This window comes from Takifugu rubripes, chromosome 8 (assembly GCF_901000725.2).
Source record: "Takifugu rubripes chromosome 8, fTakRub1.2, whole genome shotgun sequence".
In the NCBI taxonomy this organism is placed as follows: domain Eukaryota; kingdom Metazoa; phylum Chordata; class Actinopteri; order Tetraodontiformes; family Tetraodontidae; genus Takifugu; species Takifugu rubripes.
In genome coordinates this window covers 3,227,995-3,255,963 of record NC_042292.1, presented here as the reverse complement: position 1 = coordinate 3,255,963, position 27,969 = coordinate 3,227,995, and the positions used below count along the sequence as shown (strand labels likewise).

Sequence of the window (27,969 nt, the reverse complement as noted above, 5' to 3'; positions counted from 1 at the left end):
CTCGGCCAGACCCATGGTGGTCGGCGCTCAACAGGGTCCCTAATTTATAGGCCACTTTACAAGAACGGCCTGGGGATGCAGCTCTGTCCTACAATATTAAGTGTGTTTACACGCGCACCGAAATTGGACTACACGTCTCACTCAATTGATGTGCATTATTTATGCAACCAGACTTTCTTTCCACAAAGGAGTATGTGGTAGCCCGATTGTGGGTGGAGTCAAGCCCCGCCCCTACGAGACGATTAGCGCTGTTGTTGTTGGGCCCTAATGTTTACCTTTTGCGTCGCACCGCAACAATCCACACACAAGTTTGGCAGCGACGTAGCAGCCGCAGCTAACTCAACAGAAGCCAGTTTTACTTGTGTGGGTCAGTGGCGCAGAATTCAATGGGCAATCTTATTTTGGATTTTTATTTTCATGCACATTGAAACAGAATGAACAAAGAAGGCAAATGTGGGGAAACCACTTATCAGGACATATGTTTGAAATTCCGTAATCACAGGCCAAAATATTATTTATACATATAAAATAATGGAAGGAGTTCTGAAAACAATATGGCAGAACAATTCATTTCCAGAAATCACATTAAAGCCCAGAGGAAAACTACGCAGGGAGGCTACTGGGATACAGAGGACAACACCATCAATTGTAACTACATACTATTAGCAATTTGTTGAGTAAATGAAATAAGCATTGAAGCGGAAGCATTGCTGCTTCTCATGGAAGCTGCATCTCAGAATTTTATCAGGATGGTCAGTAAAATGGAGATGAGAAATTGTAGCAGTCAGACCAACGATGACCTTCAGACACAAGAATGGTGGGTTCACATCCTGCGGCAGCACCTCCACTTGGTCGCCAGTAAAACTCACATTTGTGCCCTTTAACCTCAACCGAGGCTAATTAGGAACAGCTGGAACACAACTTGGAAACAGCAGTGAGAATCTCCAGTTTCAGGTGGGGGGGGGGGTTCGATTTATGGCTCAGATGTCTTCTGCTTTGTTGCTTTCATTGATTCATCTTCAGGCCTCCGTTCATCCATACCAGAGCTTCTTCTGAATTTGAACACAAAAAGAATCAGAGATAAACGGTGAGCAGTCTTAATGAGTCTGGTCGCTGGAGGAAACGACAGTTATTAACTTGTGTTAATAATTTGACAATCCGCTTTCTTCCCCCTGAAATCAGCCCCTGGTTCTGCTGCAGTTCCGTAAATGCCGTTGCCAGAGCTTTCAGAACATTTATGTTGACAGTTCATTGCCCTTTTTTGTTTTCTCTTGTCTATGAAAACTTCCCGTTCATAATTCATAGCAATCACATTCCTCCAAATCCAAGATGAGGACAAAACAAAGGGATTTTTAAAAAAAAAATACACGCTGTAAGTGTTTGAGGGCTCAGTTTGATTGGGGAGAGGAGGGCGGGGGGGATCACACCATTGTTTGGTTTGGTTCGGTTCATCCCTGCACTGCTCATGAGTGGACCAAACTGCTGGGACGATGTCGGTTAAAATTGCTCATCTGTATGGGTATTGCCTAAAATGAGCAGCGACCAGGAGGGAATAAGAAAACCTGACTCATTGATTAGCCAGGACCAAAAATGGAACCCTCTGCAGGAGTATTCTGCAGCTTGCTACATATTCTGTTCCTATTGATACCTCAAGCTAACTTCATTGGGATTCACTTGCTGGAGAACCGACGACTGTTTTCACTTGTACCACAGTTTAGTTGGTTTTCAGCTCTGGCGTTAACCCCCAAAGCTCACATTTGTGGCTAATTGACATTAGCATACTGCAGACTGAGCAGGCTTTAGCAGATCTTCACATTTAGGTATGGTAATGTGTAAAAGGGAGGAAAAAGAGAAACTTGGATGTTGGATATGTTAATGCTTCCATTATGTCTGCTTCCTCCTAATGAATTTAAAGTTTATATCGCATCAAATGCAGCTAACACCAGACTTCATCTAGCCCTACAGCAAACGGTTTTACAAGTGTCATTCAGCTGCAGGTGCATCACATGATTGCTGCAGCCCTCTAAACCTTGACCTGGAGTTTCCTAGAGGGATCTCTAGTCCTTTAATGTCGTCCTTTTCGCCATGACAGGCAGGCAGGATAAAGAATCTAGTTAGCAAGCGGCTCAGGTAATGCAACTAATTGAACATGACTGCAAAGACAGTTTGTATGCATGTGCACAGCCCTGTGTTTGCACATTGTGGTTCACCGGGTGGATGTGTTGAGTCTAGAGAATGGGGATTGTTTTTCTGTAACTACAAAAATAAAGGGGATTTATTTGATTTCTGATGGTTTTGAAAGGTGACCTTTCAAAATGAAAGAAATAAAGTTTGTTTCTATGTAATGATGCTAAACGTGTGTCTTGTCTCTTATGCCTCAGCAATAGAGGAAGTGGACAGAGACTTTTTACACTAGTGCATCATTTATTTTAGGACATGCTGCGCTTGTTTAGAGATGTCGATTGCTCTCCAAAAGCATTCTCATTCCTCTGTGTGCATGTCAACATGGAGGCTTGTGGTTGAAGGGTTATTAGATAACCTGAAATGGAATAATTCAGCGAGGAGTGCAGGTGTGTGTGTGTGTGTGTGTGTGCGTGCGTGCGTCATCCAGGGGTGTAAAGGCTCCTGAAGTGTTCCTCACAAGCTGAAATGTTAATAACTCACCAAGCACAGTACATATCAATTTTCAAACCACAGGTAGGAGGAAGTGAGCAGAGGAGCGACAAGTGGGAGAGAGGGCCGGGAATGACGGGTTAATGACGGCGTGCGAGGCCGCGCCACATTCTTTGTGACAAATGAAAGCGTCGTAGCGCAGAGACGGTGTGGAGATGCCATTCCAACCAGGATTTTAGAAACAGGGGTACCAGTTCTAATTTTTGTTGGATTCTTTTGGAGGAAAAACTTGTGCATTTACTACGGCATCCCCCCACAAAGGCTGCGATTACTCTCCGGCCTCGGGACAAATGCAGTTTGCATGGAAGTTGTAAGGAATTGGGATTTCTGCAATTTTCACTGCATCACCTTCGCCTCTGTAACTTTTGCCAGTTTTGACTCTCCCGATTCTACAAAATATTGCTCTACAGTGTCGCTGGTGTCCAGCTGTGTTACAAAGTAGCATTTTCCAAAGCAAGAACACGACAGTATCTCTTCATGCTTGCTGTCTTTTCACATTGGTATTGATTATCCTTGAAGGCCTGAGATGTCATTAAACGCGTCGACTACATGATGCACCGCTGAACCCCTTCAGGTTGAACGCTCCAGAATGAGAGGATGTGGATAAATGGTATAAGTCATCTCAATATTCTCCTGGTGAGCTGTAGTGAAGCCAAGTCTGGGTTGGAAATTGCTTCAATTGCCCCTGTGCGAGTGGGATAGGAAAATGCCTTCCTCGAGGCCAAGTCTCGGGCGCCACGAGCATCGCGAGCAGACCGTTCCTCTTGCTGAACCCTCCTCGAAAGTAATCAAATTGTGGATGAATCTGCTGAGAAGGAGCCACCATCAGGGAGGGGAAAGAGTGGACGCTCGAGGAAGAAAACAATCAAAAGACTGAAAGGCAGGTGACGGCACCTTTCGGATGAGCTTTTCTTTAAAGGGTGGCACACTACGAGGTGCTCGGCTAGAGAAGCTGCTAATGCAGGTTGTTCAAGAGGGAATATTCTGCTTTTCTGAAGTGTTTTCATTTGGAAATGTGTGGAAATGTAAGTGCATTTAGACAGTCTCTTTCCTTACTGGGAGGAAGGAATGGCTCTCCTTTCCCTATTTTCTGCTCTATGGTGTTCCATGTACCACAGGCTATCTCTGACATTTCACATCTCAGTGGCAAATAAAGAAGCATGGAATTTAAAGTGATGGCAAAAATTAGACATCGACACCCATGATTACTGTCATCAAATGGAGGCGTCAATCTGCAGGCATCTTAAATTCTTCCCTCTTTGTGAAGCAATCGGTGTTGCTTTACCTTTCTTAATCATAGTCATAAAAGACAGTAAAAATAGTGGCAAAAACCTCAACTTTCACCTTTTTAAATGAGGAAAAAGCCACTCGCAGGTGTGTTCAAGCCTGCATTGCTGAAAACATTCAACACGTTCCTGCTGCTGGAAAATCTCCTCAGCTGCGACGAAACATCAAACTATCTCCTCCAATCTGAGAAATCTGTAACACCCCGCAGTGATGATTACCCACCCGAGTCACTTTCTAGAACTGTCTTGAAATGCTTTTCAAAGTCAAACCCTGAGATTTCTGCGTGGGCTGAAGTCTGCAAGCAGATTAACACTGTCGCCTCATCTCTTAAAGAAACAGCAGCTCCATCTGAATGCTGTTTCCACGCTCGGCCACTTTTAAGAATACAATAGAGGGGCCAAAAAAATAGCAAAGTATAACCTTTTTTCTTGGCTCCCCCTTTTTCTATTAGCCAAGACCTGCTTTTTTATTTCATTTAAAAGAAACACTGCAGGCACAACAGGAAATATGGCAACTATAATTAATTTTAACATTAAAAAGGTATTTGTCTCTCCTAAATTTATTCCCTCATCTAGTAGAATGCATGAATTGTACTATTCAACCACTAATGCAATAAAATGCTGGAACCCTACAAATATAATTATAATATATACTAATTTAACCCCTAAAACAATTGCAATATAAACTAATTTATGATGCATTCTAATGAATAACAGTTTCTGCATGGACACAGAAAACCAGAAGGACCGGTAAAGTGAGCAGATATACACACATGGGCAATGGCAGGGTTATTAACGACACAATATAATGTGATGGTCGGTTATCTTTACTAGCGGGTTTTCCCATCTGTTCACTAACCCAATGAGAACAACCCACTACTCCCACTGATCGAGCCGACACTGAACTTCTGGAATAAAAGTCCCATCCTCTTCACTCGCCTTGAACTGCCACACTTTTTGCTTTTTCCATCTATTTTCCAAAATATTTAACAGTGCGACATTTATCCAACTAAATACTGATAGTTTTGAAAAATAAATTTAAAAAAAAATGACATGACGTATTTCTTGGCTTACAGCCTGCAGCAGTCAGTCTGAATGTTTTTGGGACTAGCTCCTAATATTGGATCATTACACAGCCACAATATGAAACTCTATCAGCATGTTGATTCAATATAACCTTTTCTTCCTAAATAGCTTGGAATAAACATTATTTGACTGCTTTTAGTCGCAACATTTATCATTTTCACATCTTTCAGTAGACAGTATTGGGCTGCATTGTTTTGTTTTATTGCGTTGGTGCCCAGAAAAGTGCAAATATAACTTGCATTGATTGGAGGATGGAAAAGAATGATCACTGTTCAGCTTTCACAGCCCTTCGAAGTCTCACTTCTGGAATAATTTCTTGGTGGCTGCACACAGGTTTCTCTGAATTTATCCTCTTTTTAATATGCGATTCTTAATACATTTGATCTTTTAAGCTGTAGGTTTTCTTTCTCTGTGCCCACATGCTATCAGAGTACAGGTTAGGTGTATAGAGGGTGGATTTGTGCTCTGTTGTTGGCACATTCATAGGGGAAAAAAAGAAAATGACCCTGCAGTTTTAAGCTTTTTCCCCCGCAGAATGTCTGTCTGATGCTGGTGGGGAAAGGAGTTTTTTTTTTTCAAACCCGAATAAAGAGACCAACGCTGTGGTGCTACAGTTACCCAACATGGAAAGCTAATTAAAAAGACAAGATTATTGTGATGACATGCAGTGTTTTCTGAGAGGCCATTGCTTTCAGGAAGTAATGGCTGGTGACAATTGTCCTTTGACGAGACCAGCCGTGAAGTGTCGCCATCTTTGGACGTGGTCCAGTTTCGCATGCCTCTGCGACTGTCTCAAGGGTTATTGTAGCTTTTCAGGGTTTCCCCTCCCAAAGCTTTCTGATGCAGCTTTGTGGAGTCCATGTGAGGAATCTTTGTCGTGACTGAAATGCCAACAAAAGCGTCCGTGCAGCTTACATGGAAGCATTGGCGCGTCGTAGCAGCCCTCCTGCCTCGAGCAACAAGATGAATTAGTAGCTGAATGAAGAAAAGTTAGTTACATTTAGACCTTTAATGAGGAAATGCATCACAAAAGAAACCTGGTAGCTTGTGGCAAACTGTGAATATAAATGACTTTAATCTAATTTTATTCTAGAGAATGTTTACTTCAAGTGAGCTTTTATCATCATGCTCTCACTAAGAGCTGACTATGATATTGTTGGGTAAACCATTTATTCTGAACAAATAAAGTAATCAAAATTGCATTCTACTATAAATTGTAGACGTATGGAGATGACAACAATTATGCTTCTTTTGCATGAAGATAAAAATTCTGAATAGGGATGTGGAAAGAGTAAAGATTTCCATTTTCTTGTGGAATGTGTATCAGCCTAGAGTGCAACCCTTTTCACATAATCTCCTAAAACTTTCTGGCTTTTTGTACGCTCCAAACATCAAATTGAGATGATGGATGAGCACACATTGATTGTATGCCCAGGAAAATTACATTGATTTCTCTATTACTAAAGAACCCGGTGTGTTCCAACAATACCAAGGCATTTGAGTATTTCACTTAATTTCTGTGCAGTGATATTTTTAGGGCTACAACTCTTTCTTTTTTCTTTTTTTTTTGCTGACATGAGTAATTTGAAACTCGTGTTGAATAAAAGTGGCACTAAATTTGTAAGTAGCCGAAAAATGTCTAAATCTAAGATCTGTTATTGAAATAAATGATGCTGACATTTTCAAAAACCACCAGACCTTAGGGGTTGTTAAACCTGGATCGATCAAGGTTTTGTTAGATTTAAGCTTTCACTTTTGATTAAGAAAATATTATCAGGGTTTAAATGATTGTTTTTGTTTTCTTCTAGGGCTGCTCAACAAAGAGAAAATGAAAGCTCCCATTCCTTTTGTCATCCTGCTTCACACTGTTGTGGTCCATTGCCAGAAGGTGGTGTCTAAGAGAGGCTCAGGTAAGTCTTGTCATTTTATTGACCGGAAACCATCCAGATATTTTCTTAAACAGTTTGTAGCACAGGACAAAATGTGTTTTTGTTCTCAAAAATATCATTCTGGAAGAACATTTCACTCACTACCAACAGGCACTTAATAATCCAGATTTTATTTCACTTCATAATCTTTATTGTGGTATGTACCGCGACATAACCACCAGTTGAATATACAGCATGTTGGGTAGAGGGTCAAAACTACTGCTGGTGCTGAAATATGCATGCAACGGAAATTTGACCAAGTGGTCCTAGAAGGTGCACGTCACGCCTTATTATACGGATTCAAAATGGACTGAAACCACATCTTCTGATTAGATAATGTGAGGTAGCAATTGGCCCTATCAAGTGGCAGAAGTATGATTATCTAATATCTTAGCCTTTGTTCTTCATTATAGTGATAATATTCTTAGCAGGGGCGTTCCCAAGTCCTTGCAGTGCTGTTTTATTTTCTGGTACTCCAACCAGTAAGTATAATAAATTACTTTTTTTGTGGGGGCCCAGTGGAAAAATGGTGTGCTGCTTTAATTCCCTAAGCAGTGGACACAAATAGGTATTTAGCTTTTTAAATATTGCCATGTAAGCCAGCGAGGTTTCAGAGCTGCGCATAAGCAATCCCATGCTTTTAACATCAAACCTCTGTGTAAAGGGTAATGGTGAGTTACCGCGTTAATGACCTGAGAATACGAGTGAGTTTCTCCCTGGATCGATTAAACTGTTGTGATCCTTAAGACCAAAGTATTTACCGGATTGTGGCCCTCATATTAAACTTAATAATTACCCTCCTCAAGCAGATATCTTCAAGCTGGAGGAGCAGTCCTCTTTGGTTAATGTAAGACATAAAGGCTTTTGCCAATCTGTCCCTTTATGGTGTTTTTTCCTATTCAGAGGCTGCTTGCATCTGGTTTATGCATATTAGACACAGGTGCAGGAATAGCCCAGGGCTCATCAAAGGGTTTTCTGCTCTCCCAGCAGTAATCCCTACGGGCTATCTGCTGCAATGCTTCACGAACTATTGCCTGGGGCAAGCATTTGAAATGTACCCACTGATAAATGAACACCCCACCCGAGCCGAAGCCCTCCGTCTTTTTTCCATTCACGTATAGCTCCTACAGCTTTATTAGAGGCTGTGTTGGTTGAAAGTTAGCAAATGCATTGCAAAGGGAGGTAATGAAAACCAGTTTAAAATAGCACGCCTCTTATTTTTATGGAAAGTAAGGAAGCCGCAGGGGCAGGAAGGTGAGTATCGCAGCATCTTGCACTCTGAGGTAGGATTTCAAAAGAAGCAATTTAGAGTCCTCAATATTGCTGGTTTATCTAAGAATTCTAACATTGCTGTTACTTTATTATTGCTCTTTTAATGTATTACAGCTGTTATTTTTCCTGTCAAGCCTGACCTGCTTATTTCTCCCACCTAAATACTGTTTGAGGTCATGCAGGTGTAATCATGATTTCTGTATTTGTCATTTCCACATCACGGCCTTAATTTAATGACAATTGCTGCAACATTTTTTTTGTGAGGGGAGAAATACTTCCATCAGGTTAAACAACCCACCTACACGCAAATTCTGTAGCTGGTCTTGTGCTAAAATAAAGTCTTAATAGTCAAATTAGTACGATCCCGTTGAAGGAAGCCAAACAACCTGATCATCTGTCTTGGGAGCAATGACTCTGATGTTCTCTTTCACCCAGCCTGAGAAGCAGCCCTGATCTGCTACCATCTGTAACTATTTAACTGCTCTGTGTTTGCAAGACTACAGAAAACATATGGCGCATATCTGCCACGTTTATGCCCAGAAGAGAGAAGCAAGCCATTTCCCTCTGCTGCGGCGACTCTTTATTACAGCACTCATCTTTCAGACGGTTATGGAATCAGAGCAGTTTCTGTGTATTTCAGTTTATTACTCGCATATCTCACATACTCAAGTGAAGCCACAATCCTGGGTGCTGGCACAGCGAGCAGTTAGTTTAAAGTCCACAAAGCATCTGCGTTTTGTTCTTCTTTATTGATTCTCATTACATAGATCACAGATTTGATGCACTGCCAGGGGTCTGAAGATTAGAGGGGGAGCGCTCGTCATATTCCCATAGGCATAGAAGAACAAATAACACAAATATTGTCAAATTAGCCTTCAGCAAGGTCCCTTATGATTTTTTTTTCTTTCTGTGCTGTAACCCAAGACTCATTTGAAGAAAATGTGCGTATACATTATGAAACTGTTAGAATTATATAAGAAAACTACAAGAAGTGGCTGCCATTTTTTTCAACCGATCATCTTTGTCTCATTGTTTGCAAATTAAAAAGCAGTTCCGAGTTCGGTTAAAATGTGCTCTCACCCTGCAGTATTTTTTAAAATATGAAAGAAATCCCGTTCTTGGGTTGTGGTGCCATATTATTTTGCACACAATCGGCTCCCTTGTTGGCCACATGTGCCATACTATAATACAATGGATGCTTGGAAGAGCTGCATGTGAAATCCCAGAAATATCCCTGTTTGGTTACTTGGCAGTAAGCTGGAAAGAGTCTTTTTGTGCACAGCGAGGCGGCATTTTATCCGGAATGAGGCAGAAACACGCAAGGTCATGCCAAGTCTTATTTTGGACTCTCTGAAGTCATAACCATGCATCTCTGATTTTCTCACCTCTGATTATGCAATGTGACCAGGACAAAAAAAATCTTCATGGGCTCCTGCAGATGATTGCCAGGTCTTGTCTATGACGATTCAGGGGTTTTCAATGCTTCTTCCATTGAGAGCAACATATCTGATCTTTGCCAACCAGAGAGATTTACTGTTACATCTTGGTCAGGAGCAGGTTTACAACTTAAATACCGGTACTGTATATGTTGCGTTTAAGACAGGAACTACTCATTATTGGACGGCATTTACAAGGACCCTAAGACTAGCCTCTGCATTTCTATTTGAATTTATCATGTTTGGCCCAAGCGACCATTTTTCTGTGAATTCCAGCATATGTGACCTCTAATCTTATTAGCATGAAGGATCCTGTCCCAACTCAACACAGCAGTTTGGCAATGGCTCTAAAAACAGGCTGAGTAATTGAGAGTGGCAAACTTAGGGCAGCGTTACTGTCAAATACAAAACATTCAGCCCAGTGGACACTGGAGGGACCAGGAGTCCATCCATCCTCAACGGTCTTGCATCTTTCTCAAAATCTGTTTTTTATTTTTTATTTTTTCCCCCTCTTCTTGCAGTGCAGTAAGGCTCTCATATTCATCACAAAAGCAACTGACACAATTACAGACACGCGTCTCCCTGGAGACCAGCAATGTTCATGATGTTGACTGAGTCAGATTTAGCTCCTCTCTGCTTCGTTGCACAATCATCAGTCCCAATTTCTTCACCAGATATTGATGAGTCCCCAGACAAATAATTGTTACCCTCTCAGTCTAATGCCGGCAATATATTACCCACAACACATGGTCCCATTTCAAAATGGTATTCAGAATGTCCCTCTAACCGGCTCTGCCTCGACTTTCCATTAAGGATGGTCCAGAGGCCTGATATGTCACACAGATGAAGAGTAGTTGTAAATAAAACACGCCACCGCCACAAGACCTTGGCTCCTATTAGATAGCCACTCATCATCTGTTCTTCCTCGCGTATTTATCTATTGTCGCCATATACCACCGACACACGGCATATATTTTCCTTTCTCTTTGTGGACTTTTTCTCTCTGCCGTTGGAGGGGGACTAATCCAGGGCGCCCTGACAGTGGGCAAAATTTACAGTCCCTGCATTCGAGGCGTCGCACAACCATACCCGGATGTCAACATTAATATTTGGTGAAAGGACAGTCTTCCCCCCACATCCATTTGGCTACTCACAATTTGGCCAATAATAGGACCCTTAATTGCGCGAGACAGTGATGTCTAACGGGGACGTCGGTGCACGATACAAATTCAATTATGGCAAGTTACTTGACTTTGTAATTGATACTAAAGGAGATTAAATATGGCAGGAAGCTGGCAGGCAGGATGTTGAGGTAGAAAAAGGACACAGCTGTAGTGACTGTCATGTTTGGAAAGGTGAGACATACAGACTATTTTATTTATTTTTTTCCCATTGGGTGAAACAATGTATTATCTGACATCTACACTGAAGCAGAGGTTTATTCTAAAAAGGCCTCCAAATTGAGATTAAAGAGCCTTCATGAATAAATGGCGGAATGCTCATCAGTGATTGAAGCGGCTGGGGTTCAGGTTCGCAGACACGCATCAGTGAATACCCACGGTTCATCTCCTCTTGGTCAATACTGCATAGCTCCCACAAATGTTGAATGATCGCCTCTCCCGCTCCGCTCCTTCATCGCAGTGGGAGATTGATCAAACAAATGCTATTAGAAATGAAATTTCTCACCACATTGACTTGTTTTCTCCCCCACTGCTCGGAGGGAAACACAGACACGGTGTTCGACACATGCGCCAGATACAGGCACCGAGGTTTACTATGGACATCTATTCTGGGTTTGCAACACATGCTGCAGTCCTCCTGGTGAGACGGATGACGATCAATCAACTGATTTATAAGCTGAATGGTCACTCCGTAGCCTGTTTCCTGACCTGTAAAAATGTAACAATAGCCAAGCAATTGAGAAAAATGCCAGGGAAGTGTGAAGAGACTGCCAGTGCAGGTATGCTGCTGTAAATTGTGGCGTTTAATGCTCGGATGTGCTGTCAGGGGTCCTGTGCGTGGATAAATTGATTCCTGGTATTTCTACTTATTTAATGCAGCAGGGTAAGGGGTAGGAAAAAAGATGTGAACGCATATGGGATTTATTGGATTTGATCTTCCTGAAGTCCAGATGTGTGGAGTAAGGTGAGTGGTTAGAGCTTATAGATCCTGGCAGAAAGGCTCTCCATGCATGGATAAATGTTCAGGGAGTGCAAGCTTTAAAATTGGCGAGCACGGAGCCAAGTCGAGAAAATATGCAGATGAGTCATTGCTTTACACACTTCTTATGATATGGCTGAGGTAATGTCATGGAAAAACATTCTTGGAGACACATTTTACATATTCACGTCTGCTTCTGTTCCTCTGTGGGGACGTTTTTGATTGTGGAAAGCTTTTTAAAATGTTGTTAGCAACGAAGTGGTGCAGCTAGATTGAATTCAGGAAGGTACCACCAGATACAAAACCAGTAATACAGTACGGTACAGAGGGGCTAAAGTCTACGTGATCCAATGTCTGGTTGATACCTGTGAGCCCTTGATCATAATCCAGAAGAGAACGAGGGCTGTGAGTCAGAGGATTTTACATTTTAAGCACAAACCTTCCTCACTGTCACATTCTAGTGCTATGGTGCATGATGCTGAGGCAGCTATTGCTATGCATCCTGATACGCCCCACAGTTTAAATGCAAGCCAGATTAAGCCGTGCCATTCTAAACCCAAATCCACTGCTTGGTACATATAGGACTTTAAGCAGATTTTAACCTCCTTTTACATTCTATTTTTCCAAATTCAGTAAAATTAAAGGGACAGACAAACAACTGTGCTTCGGAGCAACCGTAACACACTTGTACTCTTTAAAAGAGGATTTGGTTGTGATAGACATTTTCTCTACTTGAATCAACCTTGAACTTTTCACCAGTTTTCCCACCAATTTATATGTAATGTATTATCTTGTCTCAGCCCCTCAACTATCTGTTGGCATCCAGCAGTAAATGTCATAGCGATCTGCACTTTTAATATTTCTGCCTGAAAGATAATGTGTTCATTTCAAGCTTCCAAACTAAATTATACATCTTACTTTAACAGCCAGGGCATTTGGTTCCAATTTGAGAGATTATATGTGTGGATGATAATGAGCTTTAGTCCAAAAGAGGATTTAAACATGGAGAAGGATTTCTGCTGCTTAATTTAAGACAATCTGGTTCTCAGCTTGGAGGAAGAGTGCAACCGAAACTTACTGAAAAGATAAAATGGAGGTAAATATTGACGGTGATCTTAATGGAAGTAATAGACGTGGAAATTATATGAATCATTGGCCCTCGTATCTGTACATGAGGTTTTAACCTGATGGGTCACAACCTGCAAATATCAATCATTTCTCCACATGTTCTTTCACTGACTTTGCAGGTCATGTCATATAGCTCCTCTCAAAAGCCTTTTTCTTCTCTACCCTCATCCCCCACCCCTGCATGATTCGAGGTGGCAATTGTCGCCGCTGAGCGGCAAATTTCTCCTTAACGGGAATGATTTAAAAACTCTACAATGATGCCTAACCCCTTTAGCATCATTACGTTTTTCTCATTTAGGCAAAGATGCTGTAGATGCACGTCGCGTCTCTTTGAGTCGCACCTGGGATTTTGGTTGATGCGTCTCGATTGGAAATAACATCTCTGTTGATTGCTCTTGAATTGAACAGCTGCAGTGCCTGTTGAGTCGGGCAACACTGCGATAAATTTCAGCTAACTATTAGACGCATAGCTCAGCTGAAAGCTGATCCCCTCCTGCTGGAAAAAGACAGCTTTTTTTTTCTAAACAGTCAAACTGTGAAACTGGTAATTATTTTTTTCACTTGTCTCACCCTTTGCAATTTCTGTGACATTTAATTCTTTTACCCAGTGCTGTGACTGTTTGAGTACATTGGTTTTCCATTGATTGAAGCTGTAACTTTGTTTTGGCAAAATGCAACTCAATTACATTTGATTTTTGTGGGGAGATAATCGATTTACAAGGCAACACTTGTCTTGTGTCATTTCACAACTGTATTTGGTTGCTTATATCTACAAAAATATCAAGCCTTTACTCATTTTTGGTTATCTAAAAATGTGGTGAATATTATTTATTCTTTTGCAACATAACTGTAACACACAAGTTTGTGCTGTTTCTCTTTCATCATCATCTTCACATTTCTGCTTAGCCTGAAATATCGTGGAAATATGCAAAATGCATCTCGAAATGTTCCCAGAGTGTATCCTGTTATTATAAACTTATAAATTAATCAATCACAATCAAAACTCAGAATTTCTCTCAAATCATCAAGGAGCAGTTTCACTTTTGGCTAGTGATTAATAGGACTTGCTGCTATAGTTGGACCACCTTTAGCATTCATGCACTAAATGTCTTTATGTCTACCTCACACCAGTTCAGTGTAACCTTTCTGCAGCATTAGCCCACAAATTGTCTTTACATAAACAGTCTCAGGCATATATGGCATGTTGTCAATCAAAAAACAGGAGAGCAGGAATCCTGGAAAATGACAACTTATGTTATTTACTCATTTGACCTTGTAAGCTGATTATTTGCTCATTAGGACGGAACTGGAAACATTTCTTATGACTGATAATGGCTCTCGATGGGAAGTTTGTGGCCTTTTTCAGCCCTTAGTGCTGCTAAACTGCATGAATTACGATTTTTAATTAGCCTACCCTTGCACAATGAGGCCGTGGTCGCCCCAAGAGAAGTTTTGTGAATGCAAAAAGTCTCTGAGCAGCATTGCATTTGATGAGGCTGTCAAGGTCCCTCGCATCAGCCAGCCACTCAGCGTGTGGCCCTTTTCAATGCTCCTTTATTGGTATGTTTGAACACATCCTCGCTCCCTGTCGCTCAATGACAGCCAAGAACAAAAAACACTACTTTCTTGTCCTCCTTTCTATGTTTTCTTCCCTTTTTGTTTTTCCCCTTCTGTTCCATTTCTGTTTTATTCAAACTGGGATTGGTCACGGCACAAGCAACCTATTTCTGAGACAAGCAGCACCACAGTGAGTCCTTGCAGGTCTCAAGGGATTCCGGCCAAGTTTGCGGCTTTTTCAGCATCCCCTTCCTTTTGGGTGAGGAAGAAAGGATGTAAGCTCACGAGCTGAGGCGTACTCCTTTGTTGGTTGCCGGAGACTGACACACTGCAGGAGTTTTGGAAACAAATCAGGTTGACTCTATTGTCTGGGCCCTGGCTGCTTTTCTCACCAATGTGCTAAAGATATGAGCAGGAAACGCTCCAATCCGCCCGCATTTTTATTCTAATTGGACAAGATTACCTGGTATTCACCCACATAACATGCATACATCATTTATCCTGCGCTAATGTTTAAGGACAGACATGCTTTGTGAGATTCACCAAAATGACTTTTGTGGATCAGATTTATTCAAAATCCACCTCGCATCTTCCTTGAGCACAACTTGTCATTTCATTTGGCGCGATTTAAAGCGGGTTCCACCACATATTTCACGTCATGCTTATTGCCTGATATCGACATGGTTGAAATATTTAACGCCTCATTTTTATGGTCTTCATGGCTCAAAAAAACGGTAGAAGATGGCCCTTGATTTCCCTGCAGTACCGTGATCAATAAATTCTACATATCAATTAACTGCCACTGTCATCCTCAAGGCCTCGCTAAGGAATAGGTTCTCTCCAGCCAATTGCAGCACCGCCCACCCTCCCCCACTGCTCCTCTGCTGTAATGAAACAAATATTTGTCGCTTTAGTGTGTGCATTTCTCAGCGAGGGAAGAGGAGTGAATAATCATCTGTAATTTACCCAGGCCTTTCATTTCTTTTCATTTAACCCAGGTGCGGCACTATAAATGGCAAAAGTCAACAGCGTGAAATGCGGTTGCGGCCCCGTGGCCTTCTGAACACTTGGATTCGATTAACCTTTGGAATTATTCAGTCTTGATGATGCATTCAGTCTGGATTTAATGTTTTTTTTTTTTCCCCCCAAGAGTTAGAAAGGGTGCATAAGTGAATATCAAAACAATACAAAAAAACGAGTGGAGGTTGGCCTGTGGACACTGTCACATCTCTGCTTACATCCACTGTCAGTAGCGCGGTACCAGAGAAGATGGTAGGCATTGCGTCTCCCTCCGTATCCTTTCCATCCAAATGTTTGGGTTTAACTTTGTCCTCCTGCACCAAATGACCTGTCCATGTGAATTTCTCCCATTTATCTTTCCGAAAACGTAATCTTTTCACATCAAAAACACCTGGAAGACATTGCTGTCAAAAAAAAGCATCTGATCAAGCCCTTTTTCATTCACGCCGAGCCCGACAAGCGGCGTAGCCCTTTTCTGTAATGCATTGCATGAAGATACAGATCAAACAACCCGTTGATTGATTAACTCCGTTGTAACAAGAGCGCTGACCTTGCCATTTCCTCTGCACCCGCAAAGACAGTCAATTAAAATAGACATTTGTGATTAATTATTGGCAGGCAATAAGGCGTTGATTTTTATCGACCTGCTTCCATCCATCTGTCAAAATAATGAGCAAGTCTGCAACTATTGTGGTTTTTCCCAAGCTTTTTCAAAATAAAAGTACCCAAGACCCATTCAAACCATTCATTTGCTCAGCATTGACATTCAAATATAGCCTGATTATAATGTTTAATGTGTGTGGCCACCCTCTGTGATTTCTTTTCCTTTTAGCAATGTGATATAGGCTTTTAAATGGCCTTCTTTTGGTACTTGCAGCGCTCTCTAAAGCTCTCTGTCACTTTTGTGCACCAAGTGCCTTGTCTTTTAAGGACAAGCACAGCTAAGGATTATGGTTCTGTATGTGTCTGTCAATGGCTTTAATATGCAAATTGGAGATTAGCTTTGGAAGGAAACTGTTTGGCATAGGCGTTATTTCTATGAGGAGGTGACGCTAATGGTCTTCTTTTCCCCCCCAATTCACAGCATCAGAGTTCAGCTGAAAACACCCAATGAGCAGAGAGAACCATGTCTTTTAAAATGCTTAGTTTCCAGGAAGCATGCGGCCCGCAGCATGAAGATTTAAATTCCATCTGCGACATGTAAATGCGTGCTTTGAGTCACATGACTTGGCATTAAAGTCAAAGATATGTGTCACTATAGAATATTTCACACCCAAATGCTGCCGAGTTGTGTATTTAGTCTTATTTAAGCGTGACATGGTGCGGTTGCAGCCTTTCATTGAATCTTGACAGTAGGGCGATCAAAATACATTTCAAAGTGTAGAACTGGGGTCTCTACATTGTCTTTGCAGTGTCAGCATCGGTAATGAAGTGATTTCAATGACCTAATTTATGCTTGGGTGCTACATCAGTGTTTACTGCTGTGTCAGAGTCTTTAACCCATTGGGATTATGGGTCAGGCACGCACACATCCAGAAACATCGGTGGGCTCTAGTGTCCTCTAACATTGTTAGATCAGTGACCCTAAACTGCTCAAATACATGAAGTTCTACTACATGTAGAGAATACTTTCACGTTCTATTTGCATGACAATGCATTTGCATCAGCAGGAAAATGACCATATATGGATCCTTTCCCCTTTTTTTAACATGTGAATGAACAAACTTTAATATATTTAAATTGTAGCGCAGAATGAGCAATCGTCACAGGTTAAAGAAGACAGAGTGGCTGAGAGAGTAACCAGGAACCTTACCTCTTCAACAAGACACAAGGGCTCTGCCTGTGTTGGCTGTGGACGTTTTCCAGTCTCTCCCCCTCCCTTCCGCGAGTTGGAAGCGGGTTTGTAAAAAGACGAGTCAAATATTTGTTCTGAAACGTAAATTTGATTTAGATCGAATGCTTATTAAATCAGCACCCGTGCAACTCTGTTGTTTGGATTATCGAATTGCAGACATCTATGGGAGCCAGCGAGGTGCAGAAGATCCAATTGAACACTTCGATGACTGGATGATTGATCAGAGGACTTTTGCTTATAGCTGTAGACTCTGGGCAGTTGTGACGTCTGACGGGCTCAAAGGTGGTTCAGGATTATTGGCTCCGGGTTGAAGGAAGACCGGAATTCTGCAGAAGAGACTCACAAAGTAATTAAACAAGTTGGCATGCTGGATGCATCTCAGCAATGATGATGAACAGCATGGATGGATCATGAGTGCTAATAGCCAAATTCCTCCAGGACGTTGTGATTGCGCAGCTGCAATAATTAATGCAAATCTGATCAACACTAAATCTTCCAATAACCATCCTTTGGAAAAACAAAACCCAAGGAATTCTCTCAGAAATTTTGTGCTTTAGCATTCGTAAAGGTCCAACATTCAAAACGTCATGCTCCTGGTCAAAAGTTGCTCATTTGTGTGAAAGGGCACGTAGATGTAATCTCAGCTCAAAAATAAAACCTCAGTGAGTGAAGTTGCTGTGGCAACAGGCGACCAAGTATTCGAGATTCTACCCGAAGTTTGGTCAAATAATAAGCAATGCTTATTTTTTTCTCAAAGCAAAACATCAAATAGCAAATATAAAATAAATTGCTGCTAGCTCTGTTAATGTTGGTCAGTAAAACAAAAGTTCTGGGACTAAATATCCTGAAATTTTTCCAGGGTGTGAGTAAACAAACCAAAGAGGATTTTGACCTTGCTGTTGTACAGGCCAACATGTCATTTTTGATCATGTGTGGACATTCATCCTCACAGTCGACTTCAGTCCACTCTTAACAGTTTTGCCTTCCAGTCTTGGCAAGCTAGGGAAATGGTGGTTTTATATGTCCCGTCACCTTTTTAGGGCCTACAGAATGGATTCTTTATTTGGCAGAGCACCTCAATTGGGTTGACAGTGCTGTGCCTTGCCTTTTGTTAACATCCTGGCCTTTGACAGAGTGGCAGCACCACTTGAGAGAACCACTGAAATGAGCCACTGTCGTGTCTGGGTGCCATCAAGTGCTTTTTGAGTACTTGTAATTGTATTGTTGAGCTGTAAACACTTAAAAATGAAGCAAAAATAAGATAAATGTGTCTCGGTAACGGAAAGCATTTATTGAGTAACGTCCACGAGACTCTGCAGATTTATAGTCGGGACACACCAGCGTTTGAATCCTGAAGGAATATTGGTATAGAGTTGGTGATGTGTTCAGTCTGATTATGTTGAATAGCCGTTGCTTAGGGATGGCAGTGTCACCCTACTTGTCTAAGTGGAAGAGAGGGTAGAGCAGAAGTGGGAACAAGCACTGACATACACTGGTTGCTGCGCCCCCCCCCCCCCCCGCCCCATTCAGTCAGTGGGACCTCATCTGAACCCATTAAGGTGGTAACAAGGTGACGGTGAGCAGTCCTGCTACAGGATCTGGCCTCCAGGGTTGTCTGGCTGCCCGTCTGTGTTAATTAAGGGAGAGAATGAAAGTGTGTGAGGTCTGGAGACATTGTTAGACAAAACCATTTAACTAGATGGTTTCGGTTAGAGGAGAATTTCCTTTTTTCTCTCAAATGCGTTTGAAGCTAAAATGTGGAGCTGAATACTCATGCATGCCTGCCAGGTGTCTGATATCAACAGTAATGTATGGACCCGAGTGTTTGACGATGCTAACCTTTTAAGCCTTTCAAGCATGTTGGCGGCAAAATATAGACCTTTCACGTTCTATTTGCATTTTGTACAATGCAGCAATTCAATGCAGTTTGTTTTTAGCAACACAGGTGTATATGTTGCCATGGCAATGCCTGCAGTAGGTGTATGCAATCAGGTTATGTTTTAGAATTATAACATTTAGAATTAAATCTGATATCAAAATGAGTAACTGTATCTGCCAGCAAATGGAAAAATGTTTGTTAAAATGTTCATGAATTATTTTTTCCTCCTGTGGGTCACATAATCCAGAAGTTGTCAGTGGTGATGAGAGACTACTGTAACGTGACACTTTTTGTTCTTTCGCCTTATTTTACTACTAGTCGTACAAGGACTATTGCCTTAAAAAACTGGTATTAAAGAAATGACTGTCTGAGATCTACACTGCGATGTTAATATGCTTCATTTTAGTTTTCACGGTGTTCCCGAGAGAGCCAACATAATTGTGGACATGAGTACAAAGCACGGTGCTTTGCTGACCAGGGTGGATGCAGTTTTGTTTTTTGGTTTGTTTTTTTTCCCCTGACTTTGTGCAAAAATCTGTTTGCTTCAGACGCGTCTGATTAAATCTGTCCTATTTTGAAACCGGCAAGATTTAATGCAGAATAATTGGCTGATCAGAAGATGTCAAGCCAGTTGCTCCAATGCAAGCCAGTTGCCACGGAAACAGAAGTGGGGAGGTTTTTCCTCAAGATCCTGTTGAACATTTGTAGTATATAGTCCTATGAGAGGGAATTTACAGATAGAGATGGGCTGTAGTTCTTAAATATTTGTATGTTCCTTTGGTTGTTGCATTAATTGTTGCTATTGTTTTTGAATTAAAGATTGAATCCATCGTCACTTGGCAAAGTTGGATATCGGGATATTACACAGTTAACAAACCACCACTTTACCTAAAGGCATCATTTTTTGCTACAGTGGACTTTGCTAAGGCCGAAAGATTGATTGTGTATTTTTTTTTCTCACTTTGTCATATTAGCATGTGAACACAAGGTCTTTTATCTCCACAAGTCACCAAAACTGTGTCAAAGCTTGTGCAGAAGCACAAGATGTGCTGTTCCTTCTGATGGAGAATCCCTCTTCACCCCGCAGTAATCTCCCAGAAGACAAGCCCTAAATGGGAAAGGGGTCTCTGCAGTAACAACATGCTCTCAACAGATAGCAGCTCTGTGTAATTCCTGCTAATTACTGTCCACAAGAGGATAAGACCTGGTTGGAGAGGCTAGGAGAAGAGATAAGGGGGTGGATCAGGGATTCACCTGAAGGATTTCCCACCCCTCTTGAGCAAAATTGGTCCCCTTGTCTAGTAATAACCTAAAGTTTAAAGCAATGTTTGTTCATACACTAAAGCTTGCTAGTGATATCTGTGGTTGACCAGGATGACCCAAAATCTACTTTCAAAAACAAACAACTGAAATCTGATATATGTACTGTATATATGCATATAAACCTATCGGAGCCTTTATCAGTGGTTGACCAGGATGTTGCCGCATTAGAATTAAACTTTTCATTTTGACCTACTTTATCATGGTGGGCGAAACCATCACATTAAACCAAACCAACCTTTTTGAAACCAAGAGCTACGTCACGGGTACCGAGTCGTGTGAAGGGCTACCGCTTGACCCACTCCTAAAATAACAAATTGTGTGTGTGTGTATCAATAACTTAGAGCGGGTAACAGAAAAGATCAATATTCAACACTTTATTATTATTAATCTCAGCAATTGTTCAGATGATCACTTCTACATTTGATCAGAAAAAAAAAGTGGAGTTTTCACCAGACCCTTTCAACCATAAGAAACTAAACCATTTTATCATAAACTATGTTTAACCATGTTTTAAAAAGTTATGCAACATTTAAAAATATAACCATATTGAATAAATCTTAACTGAACAAATCTACTGCAATTCTGCTCAAAATCTGTTACATTTTATAAACACACTTTTTAGCTAATGGGCCTTCTCTGACTGTAGAATGCTTCCCGGCGGGTCGTTAGCATTAGCATTGTAGCTTTCATGACGCGTAGTGAAGCGTCGCTCCACATTGTGCTGCTTCGCCGTCATCACAGTCGCCCACAAATGCAACATACACACCTTCCTTTCACAGTAGTAAAAAATGACTCACTTTGAAAATGATAAATTTACTGTCTTTTTGCCATGTTTTTGGGGTAGAAAATTGCCCTCCACTCACCATCTTCACTGCCCGCTAGTTTATTCTCCACAAGCACAAAGGTTCTTTCATGCGCACAATACTGACCTTTGAACTAGGTCAGAGTTCACCTTCACTTTATTTATATTTTTATTTATTTTTAAGACATTGTCATTTTAAAATCTATGTAAATGCAGGTGTGATTTTAAAAAAAAAAATAGCGGTAGAAAAATTTTTCTTAGATGCACCTCACTTGCGAGTTTTGCTATTTTTAGAACAGGCTTGCGGGCGACTCATGTGGTCATTGTGGGCGACTTGGTGCCCACGGGCACTGTGTTGGTGACCCCTGCATTAAACACATATATTGTAAAACTCACATTTCCGTTTTCCTTAACTGTTTTGAAGCTCTGCAGTCAACTGTCACCTGAAATTCAAGCTTGTTTTTTTTTTTTTTTGTCTTTTTTTTTTTTTTTTTTTAAATCGAGCAATTTATTAATGTTAACTTACCTTTCCTTGGAAACTTATAAAATTCCATCAAAACAGACCTGCGGAAACACACTCGTCGTGCTCTGAAGTAATACCATTGATGCCACTGCAATATTCACAGCTTGACTTCAGGGATTTTCTTTAACGAACAGTTCAAAGCAAAAGGAAAAAAAAAAAAACATGATCCCTTTGAGACGCAATTCATTTCTGCGCTATATTCCAAGCTCCCATTAGCATGCACCACGGGGTGAATCCTACAAGTTGTCAGTCACCTTTGCTCCACTGTAAAATCAGAACAAAATCCCTGGCTTTTGTTTTTTCTTGAATGCGTCAGAATATCCCTGCAGACGTCTGACTTCCACATTAGAACGACACTAGTATTGACTGATAATATCTTCAAAACTTGAACCAAACGGGCACTGTGTAGTCGTGTGAATGCGACACAAACGGCAGAGACTCGGCAGGGATTCAGCCACGAGCACATACTTGTCAAATAGGCCGGCTGTCTCCTGTACTGTAATAAGACCTGCAGAGGGACGGGTGGGCACACAGCGGTATCTGTGTGTTGACTGTGTTTGTTTTACGTTCTCCAGTCACTCAAGGGGTTTACATGCAGGCAGAAGCCCCAGCCGTCTTTCTTTTTGCCTTAATCCCCAACAGCAAGTCCGCACATATCCTTTACTCAACATCATTAGCAGTTGATGAACAGTTGGCCTTTGCAATACACAGAACAGCAAGATCTTAATTAGCCTTCAGTTAACATTTAGGTGTCTTTGTTCTAATCCTAAAGCTCTCATGGAATAACTGCTGGCGAAAGAATTGGTTTTATTCGTGCAAGTTATTATTTCCTCCAGCTATACAAATCAGACATGACAACCATTCATCAGTTTGATAATTAATATCAAAGGGATTGGCTGAGAATATGTCAGCTCTTTGAGATGACAGTGCAGCTCGCCGTCTGTAATTAGAAATCACGCACAGGCTTCATGCATGTAGGGTTTGGTCATTTTATTTTGAAGTAGCGAAAGATCCACGCGAGAATAAAATGTAAATTTCTGTCCAACCTAAAGTGACTCTTGTTATCCTTTAAAAAATAAATAAATAAATAAATATCTATAAATGATAAGAAAGTCAGTGTAATATTTTTTTTTCTTTTGCATCCTTTCCCTTCCGTTTGTTTCTGATTTAGCTTCTCTGTACCAATATTTAGTACCCTATTGGGAAAGCTTCTAAGTCATTGATTGTGCTCTGATAACAGGGCTGCTCTTGTTTGTTAAACTATTACTATTGAAAACCACCAGTCTATTTCCTGCAACATCACATTAATGAACAGCAGAAACGTATTACCAGTTAAAATATAATACAGCTGTATTTCAGTTGGATTTACTTCTTTCAAGAAACAAGTTGTAACACACAAAACTGTCATGCAATGTTGATGTGTCAATGTTCCACATTCTGTGTACACAAATATCAGGAGAAACATTTCACAATTTAATGTGGTGCATCTTCACTGGTCTGCACAAAGTGTGACCTCAACCTCATCCATCATCTTTGGAATGGACTGGAATGCTGACAGTGAGCTGGCTCTTATCGCTCAACATCAGCAAACCGAGGTTTACCAGTGCTCTGGTGGATGAAAGAGCAAATCCCCACGACCATTTAATCCTGAGACAAGGCTTCCCAAGACCAGGACAATAGCAGTGAAGGCGTGGTAGAAATATTTGCAGCAATCATTGTTGAATGAACGTTTGAGGTATTTATTGCCTTCTAATTTGTACTGGAGAAACCTTCCTTCAGCGATGAACATCATAGCATTGTCATCTGGTAAGTTGAAATGGACTTAACTGCAGTCACATATCAATTATCCAAGTACCTCCAAAACCCTTGAATCTCAAAGAACAGTGTTAAACACCACACGACCCCTAAAGATTTGTAAAACAGATATGTAAAAAAAATAAAATAAAATAAAAAATTCCCCCCTGTATCGATGCAGGATAAATCCAGAGTGTAGAGATGTGAGAAGGCTGAGGGGATAGGGCAGCAAGGAGGAGAGAATGAGTGGAGGCTGCTGACAGGTCCTTTCCTGGCATGAGCAGGGACAGCAGGGAAAGATGCTTCACTGAATTTCTCATGTGATAAAGCCACTCTGGCTGCACATGACCCAGTTTCCACAGAGCAGATCCTCAAACGACAAGACGCAAACCGACACTCTTACCGAAGATCTTATACGTGTAAAATGTGGAGGGTAAGCTGTAGAATTCCTAAATGAAACACCGGAGCAGCAGTTCTGCGGGTGCTTGAGTTCATTTTTTGCAGGGTCACGGCGAGGAGTAACATTACAGAAAGTGATATCTGGCAGGAAGATTCCATTTCCCACCCTGAACGGCTCCGTGAATGTCTGCGGTTGTACCGTGTAATATCACAATAACGGGGCTGTAAAGTCGCAGGCTACAGCAGCGTTGTGTGCGTTAGCTCGCCGATCCATGCTTATCATGCTTGCTGCTGAATGGATAATGTATTCCATGAAAGAATGGAGATTTGGTCCTGAATGTTGGTTGAGGGCAGAGTTTCACCACAGCCTGATATCCTCATGTGCAAAATAAATGTTTTAATGGTTTTGCTCTGCAGATTTCCACAGCAATATTACATTTCATCTGGCCCCATCTTTTTTTCTCCTCTTTATTCCTGTTTTTAAAGCTAAAATGTCTTTCCCAGATCATTTTTTGAAAACCTGTAACTTTTGAACTGGCAAGAATTTTTGCAGTTGTTCTGAGGCTGCAAGTTTCTACTCTGCACATGCATGATGTTCATTATGAGACCTTTCACCTCTGATCATGGAATAGTCACATAATTGTATTAATAGGAACTTATTTTACATGCACGTCATAGATGGGGAAAATCCAAAAACCCCGTTTTCCCAATTTCAGTCCATTTATTGGATTTCTTTCAGAGTACATACACTCTGATCCTGTTGAATATAATGAAGCCCACTGTCATTAACAAGTAGTTTGTCTACACTCCCAAAGTGGCTCTTTCTCCACTTCTCTTCATGTTTGTTTCTTTTTGTCTTCTGCTCGTGTTTTGGCAACATCAGTTCCTCTTTTTGACAATTACACTGTGCATCCCATCACCAACGGCATCAAGGTGCTTTTGATTTAAACATGTGGAGCACTTGTGAATATATACATTTGTGCATATCAAAATGTAGCTTGCTGATTAAAGATTATACCTAATAGTGCAGATGGTAAAAATAAACAACAAAATAATGGCCTACAGACTTGACTAATTGAATCTGAAAAATGATTCTATTTAAGCATTTGTTTTTTCCTGTAATCACATGCCTCCCTCTCTGCACGTCTGCTCTCAGCGGCTCATTATTGCATCACACTTGCAAATAACAGGAAGGATCCCGAGGACCTGGATGTTGCTGGCTTGTCAGATCACGATAAGACACCTAATGTGCTTAATCTTCATGGTTCCTCAGACAAATGGACAACAAACTACCTAACTATCTTCAACTTGAGACGTTATGCAGAAGGGTTGAACATGCACTAAAAGCTTTGCATTCAAATGTGCTTTTGTGATGATATCCCCAGTTGATTTTATTTCCCCTTTATTGTGTGGGTTTTCACAGCAGCAGAGGTTCTATTTACTGCCTCGAGGTCACTTTAAACTCTCAGATTGCTGGGTCTCCAGCATATTGTGCAGACGAGCGAGACCTCGATGTGACCTGTTACAGAAGAAAGAGCTGGACGTAGTGAGGGAGACTTTAAGTGCGCCTTCCTCCCGTTTTTGGCGCTTCACTCCTTCATGATGGTGCATTTTCTTTTTTTAAATGGAAGCATTTGGGATTTTTGAGTATGCCTGAGTGGTTACACGAAAAGGTCATGTGAAGGCAAATCCCACACCATCATTTCACCAACGTGCCGTAGAAGTTTCCTCTAAGGGACATTGCAGATGACCCGCAACGACAACCTTGTCATTCTATGCAAAATACGGGGGTCTCATTTGTGCGCAGCAAATGCACGGGACGAAATAATGCAGCGAGATGCAAAAGAGAACTACACTTTTACTGCTCTGTTGCCCCAGAGCGCTTGCTGAATTCTTTATGAAAGTGCTGACAGAAGAGGAGCAGGTTCAACAAGGCGTGTTCCTCTGGGGAGGAACAACAGCCAACAGTCAGGTGGGGGGGCTGAGTTTGGTCTTATGGCCTCTGGATTTTAATGATGGTCCAGTGATCTCGTTATGCCAACCAACAGTGTAGCTTCTCTGGCGTCAGCTGAAAAGAGTGGTTGCGTGCAGACTGGTAATCTCTGCCGTGTATCTACACCCCACATGTTTTTTTCTGACACCCCCCACCCCACCCCACCCCACCCCACCTCTTGGGCTCTTGCCCCATTGCTTCCTCTCACAGTGTCTCCCCGCCTCACCTTCCACACTTCCTCATCTTGTTTTAATACACCCTGACATGAGGATGTCTATTTCTGACTTTGTCGTGGCTGCTTGTACTCCCCACTTACACCTCGTGCAGTGCCTTGTCTTCTGAGCATTTCCAATGCTCTCACTGATGACAAATAATGAAAATCATTCCTCTCTGTAATTTATAAATCTCTTATTTGAAAGAAAGATGACATAAATAAATATGTTGCCTCAGAGAATTTCTTATTGAATACCATTAACGATTGTTTCAACAATCAATTTTCCTGCTTAGACGAGCACAAAGAAAACAACCCGCAACCCCCCCCCACCTTATCCCCGCCAGTATGATTCATTTATTTCCACATCATAAGTCTTTAACCAACCCTTTGATATATTTACAATAATTTCAACACAGTCAGAAATTAGCATGCAGTTTGATGTTTACAACAACTTGTATTGTAATGTGAGAGATGACGGTTGATTGGACAGCTTCACCCCGTTAAAGCTGAGGAAAATGAGGATGTCAAAAACAGATTATTTTGTCAAAGGCAGTCTTGCATGTGCTCAACAAGGAAACAGAATTAAATGGGAGGGAAACAACTTGTGACTCGGGATATTTAACCTCTGCCCCTTATGTGAAAACGCATCACGACGCGGACAGTCTGAAATGCCGATAGACACCTTATAACTAGGACAAGTTTGTGGTGGCACTTGCCTGCCTTTAAGTATTATGGCAATAAGACTCATTTCTACCCGGACGGAGTGAGGTGCACATTGTGCGGCCCTTTGAGACCAGGCAGAACCATGGCCTCAATAACTGTGTTGCTTTTACTAACTCAGTTATGAGAGGACTTCAATAATCCAGAGTTATATCTTGGACAAAATTCTTAACCATCGTGGGTCCCAGTGCAGATTTAGGTATTACTTGATTAGTCGCACCCCACTCTCCACCCTCTCTCGCTTTATAAACTTAACAAGGTTTTGATTGTAATCTGAGGGACATAACTATGTTTAAAATCCCACTACATATGCTACTATCAGCTGAGCTCATCCTCCATGCATTGCACCTTCAGGCTGTTGTGTAATCTGACAGCACCTCCACTTATAGGTGCACTCGCTGTCAGATTCACCTCTCCAAAGGATGGACCAATCACAGGAGTCCACTATCACCACCTTCCCTGGGGCTCACTTGTCAACAGGAGCAGCACCGCCAATGTCTGACCCCAGGGGAGCAGAGACGGGCATAGGTTGAAAGTGTAAATATATATGTGAGTAAGAAGATGAGATGTTAAATAGGATTTTGTTTTTGATACATTCTGCAGGAAAATGACTTCCAGGATTACCAGAGCATAGCTGGAAGGCTTGGGCATGTGTAAGCTGTTTCCAGTGATAGGTTTAAGTACAGGATTTCTATAGGTACCTCCAACTCTGGGACTATTTTAATAAGAAGGTTAAAGGACTTTTACAGAGGTGAACTACAGAGAAGACAGAGGATGTGGACTCCGTATGGCAGATCATATGCACATATTCTTGCGTTGTCCCACTCTTAAAACTTTCAGGATCTCAAAGTACCTGTGAAGTCTGGCAGTATAATTTTCATTTTCACCTCTTCATCATTCTACCTGGGTAATATAGACAGA

At 41.4% G+C, this 27,969-nt stretch overlaps 1 protein-coding gene across 2 annotated transcripts in view; it reads left to right on the top strand.

Moving 5' to 3' along the window:
- LOC101068376 (interleukin-1 receptor accessory protein-like 1) overlaps nucleotides 1-27,969 on the top strand; it is a 197,424-nt gene that overhangs the window by 6,335 nt on the left and 163,120 nt on the right. For both annotated transcript variants that reach the window (XM_029840707.1, XM_029840706.1), the window contains exon 2: nucleotides 6,854-6,955. In XM_029840707.1, coding sequence (XP_029696567.1) covers nucleotides 6,874-6,955 — 82 coding nt within the window. In that variant the 5' untranslated portion in view covers nucleotides 6,854-6,873. The remainder of the gene's footprint in view (nucleotides 1-6,853; nucleotides 6,956-27,969) is intronic.